Source organism: Sphaeroforma arctica, assembly GCF_001186125.1.
Source record: "Sphaeroforma arctica JP610 unplaced genomic scaffold supercont1.6764, whole genome shotgun sequence".
NCBI lineage: Eukaryota > Ichthyosporea > Ichthyophonida > Sphaeroforma > Sphaeroforma arctica.
Window position 1 is genome coordinate 1 of NW_014033794.1, and position 1,575 is coordinate 1,575.

The following is a 1,575-nucleotide window of genomic DNA, read 5'->3' on the forward strand; positions in this document are numbered from 1 at the left end:
CATATTCGTCTACATCGACATATACATGTATCTGTATATGAACATGGATATCATGCTATACTATTTTTTTGTCGTACAGATAGCGATATATTAAATTTCTTTCATGTTACAGAGAGCAATGAGAAGAAAGACAGCATCAAAGACCTAGCCAATCGAATGCGGAGACTCAGTCAAAATGCCACAGGAGCATTCGCCCCAACTAAACCCTCACAGAGCCATCTGAGACAGCAACTCGATTTGGTAAGTATACATGCGAAGTTATTCGTGTAGGATATACTCTGTCTACTGAGTGTATATTTGATGAAATAGAGAAAAAGAGGCAGTACATATGTAGTAATGTACATGTATTCAACCAACTCTACGATGTACTACGTGGTGTTTAACGCCTTCTAGAACGCGTTGATATGCCCTATGCAACCTGCTACGAGTCTCGAATACTGACAGTTGTGGTCATGGTTTGTTGCCTGCGTGGATCGGTAGGAATAACCGCCATACACCAGACTAGAGAATTGTGGCGCCGGGGAACGATGTCTGTTATATATGTACATGTGAGACTCTACCTTTCTAAGTGAACAAGGTTATCTTCTCTATCATCCTGCTACCTATTTAACAGTTCCTTTCACGCCCTTGTAGCGCGCGTGTTTTGTATAATTCTCCAGTTTTCTGCTGTTTCAAACGTAGGCACAAACGCGGCATACTGCAAACGTCCTCACACGATCTCGCTGCTATCTGTAGTAATTCACGAGTCTCTATTACCAATTCTTTTCACCTGTTCATAGCACAACAGTATCAAAGTAAATGTGTCGTTCTATGGAACTCGCCATCATCTGGGTGTGAGTATCAATTATTTCTTAGCAACTGCGCATAGTACAAGAGTACTACAAATTAAGTCTGCCGTTGGTCGTTGTTCATTTTGTGTGAGTTTATAACAATCTCACGCTTGTCCGACCTTGTCCAGGCCCACATTGTGACTGATACGACTCTGTAAGGAAAAGAATAGGAGTGCGAGTATACATTTATAGCCAATACATATAGTGCCGATACATGTAGCATGTACTATTATTTCATCTTCTCTGGTAGATATTCTCTGCTCACATTCGGGTTATTTCAAATCTTCTCTCCAGGAGGCACCGAACGAGGCCAACGAAGGCGAGAGTACGGCCGACTCACTGACCGTACCCGGGCCACCCTTTGCCAACGGGTCTAAAAGCCTGGAACGGGGGTCAAATACAGGGGGTAAAGTAAAGGCCAATAGACGTTTCAGCGGATTCCTGAGTGTGTTTGACTATAGTGGTGAGAGAGGGAAGGGTCTACCAGAGACTAATAACAACGTGCTCTGCACCCAGAGTGCTGACGTGGTCTATAGCGGACAGGTAAGCCGTGTACGTTGCCGAGAGTATACGTTTGTTGTTGTTGTGGTTGTATATCTGTTGGTGGTATGTGTATACATATATCAACCTAGTTACATAAGAATCATGAACTTTGTAGTCGTTCTATTGAGTGAATTTGGCTTTCGTGGAGAGAGGGAGAAGGGGTTTTAAGAAGTACACGACAACACACTTCTCTCTCGAATAA

At 43.0% G+C, this 1,575-nt stretch overlaps 1 protein-coding gene across 1 annotated transcript; it reads left to right on the forward strand.

Annotated features, from left to right (window-relative positions):
• Positions 1 to 156: 156 nt before the first annotated feature.
• On the forward strand, positions 157 to 1,373 carry SARC_15796 (hypothetical protein; the record flags this gene model as incomplete). Its single annotated transcript, XM_014290089.1, has 2 exons — positions 157 to 240; positions 1,125 to 1,373. Coding segments are annotated over 2 exons (333 nt in total), but the record flags the coding sequence as incomplete, so codon positions are not given.
• Positions 1,374 to 1,575: the final 202 nt, after the last annotated feature.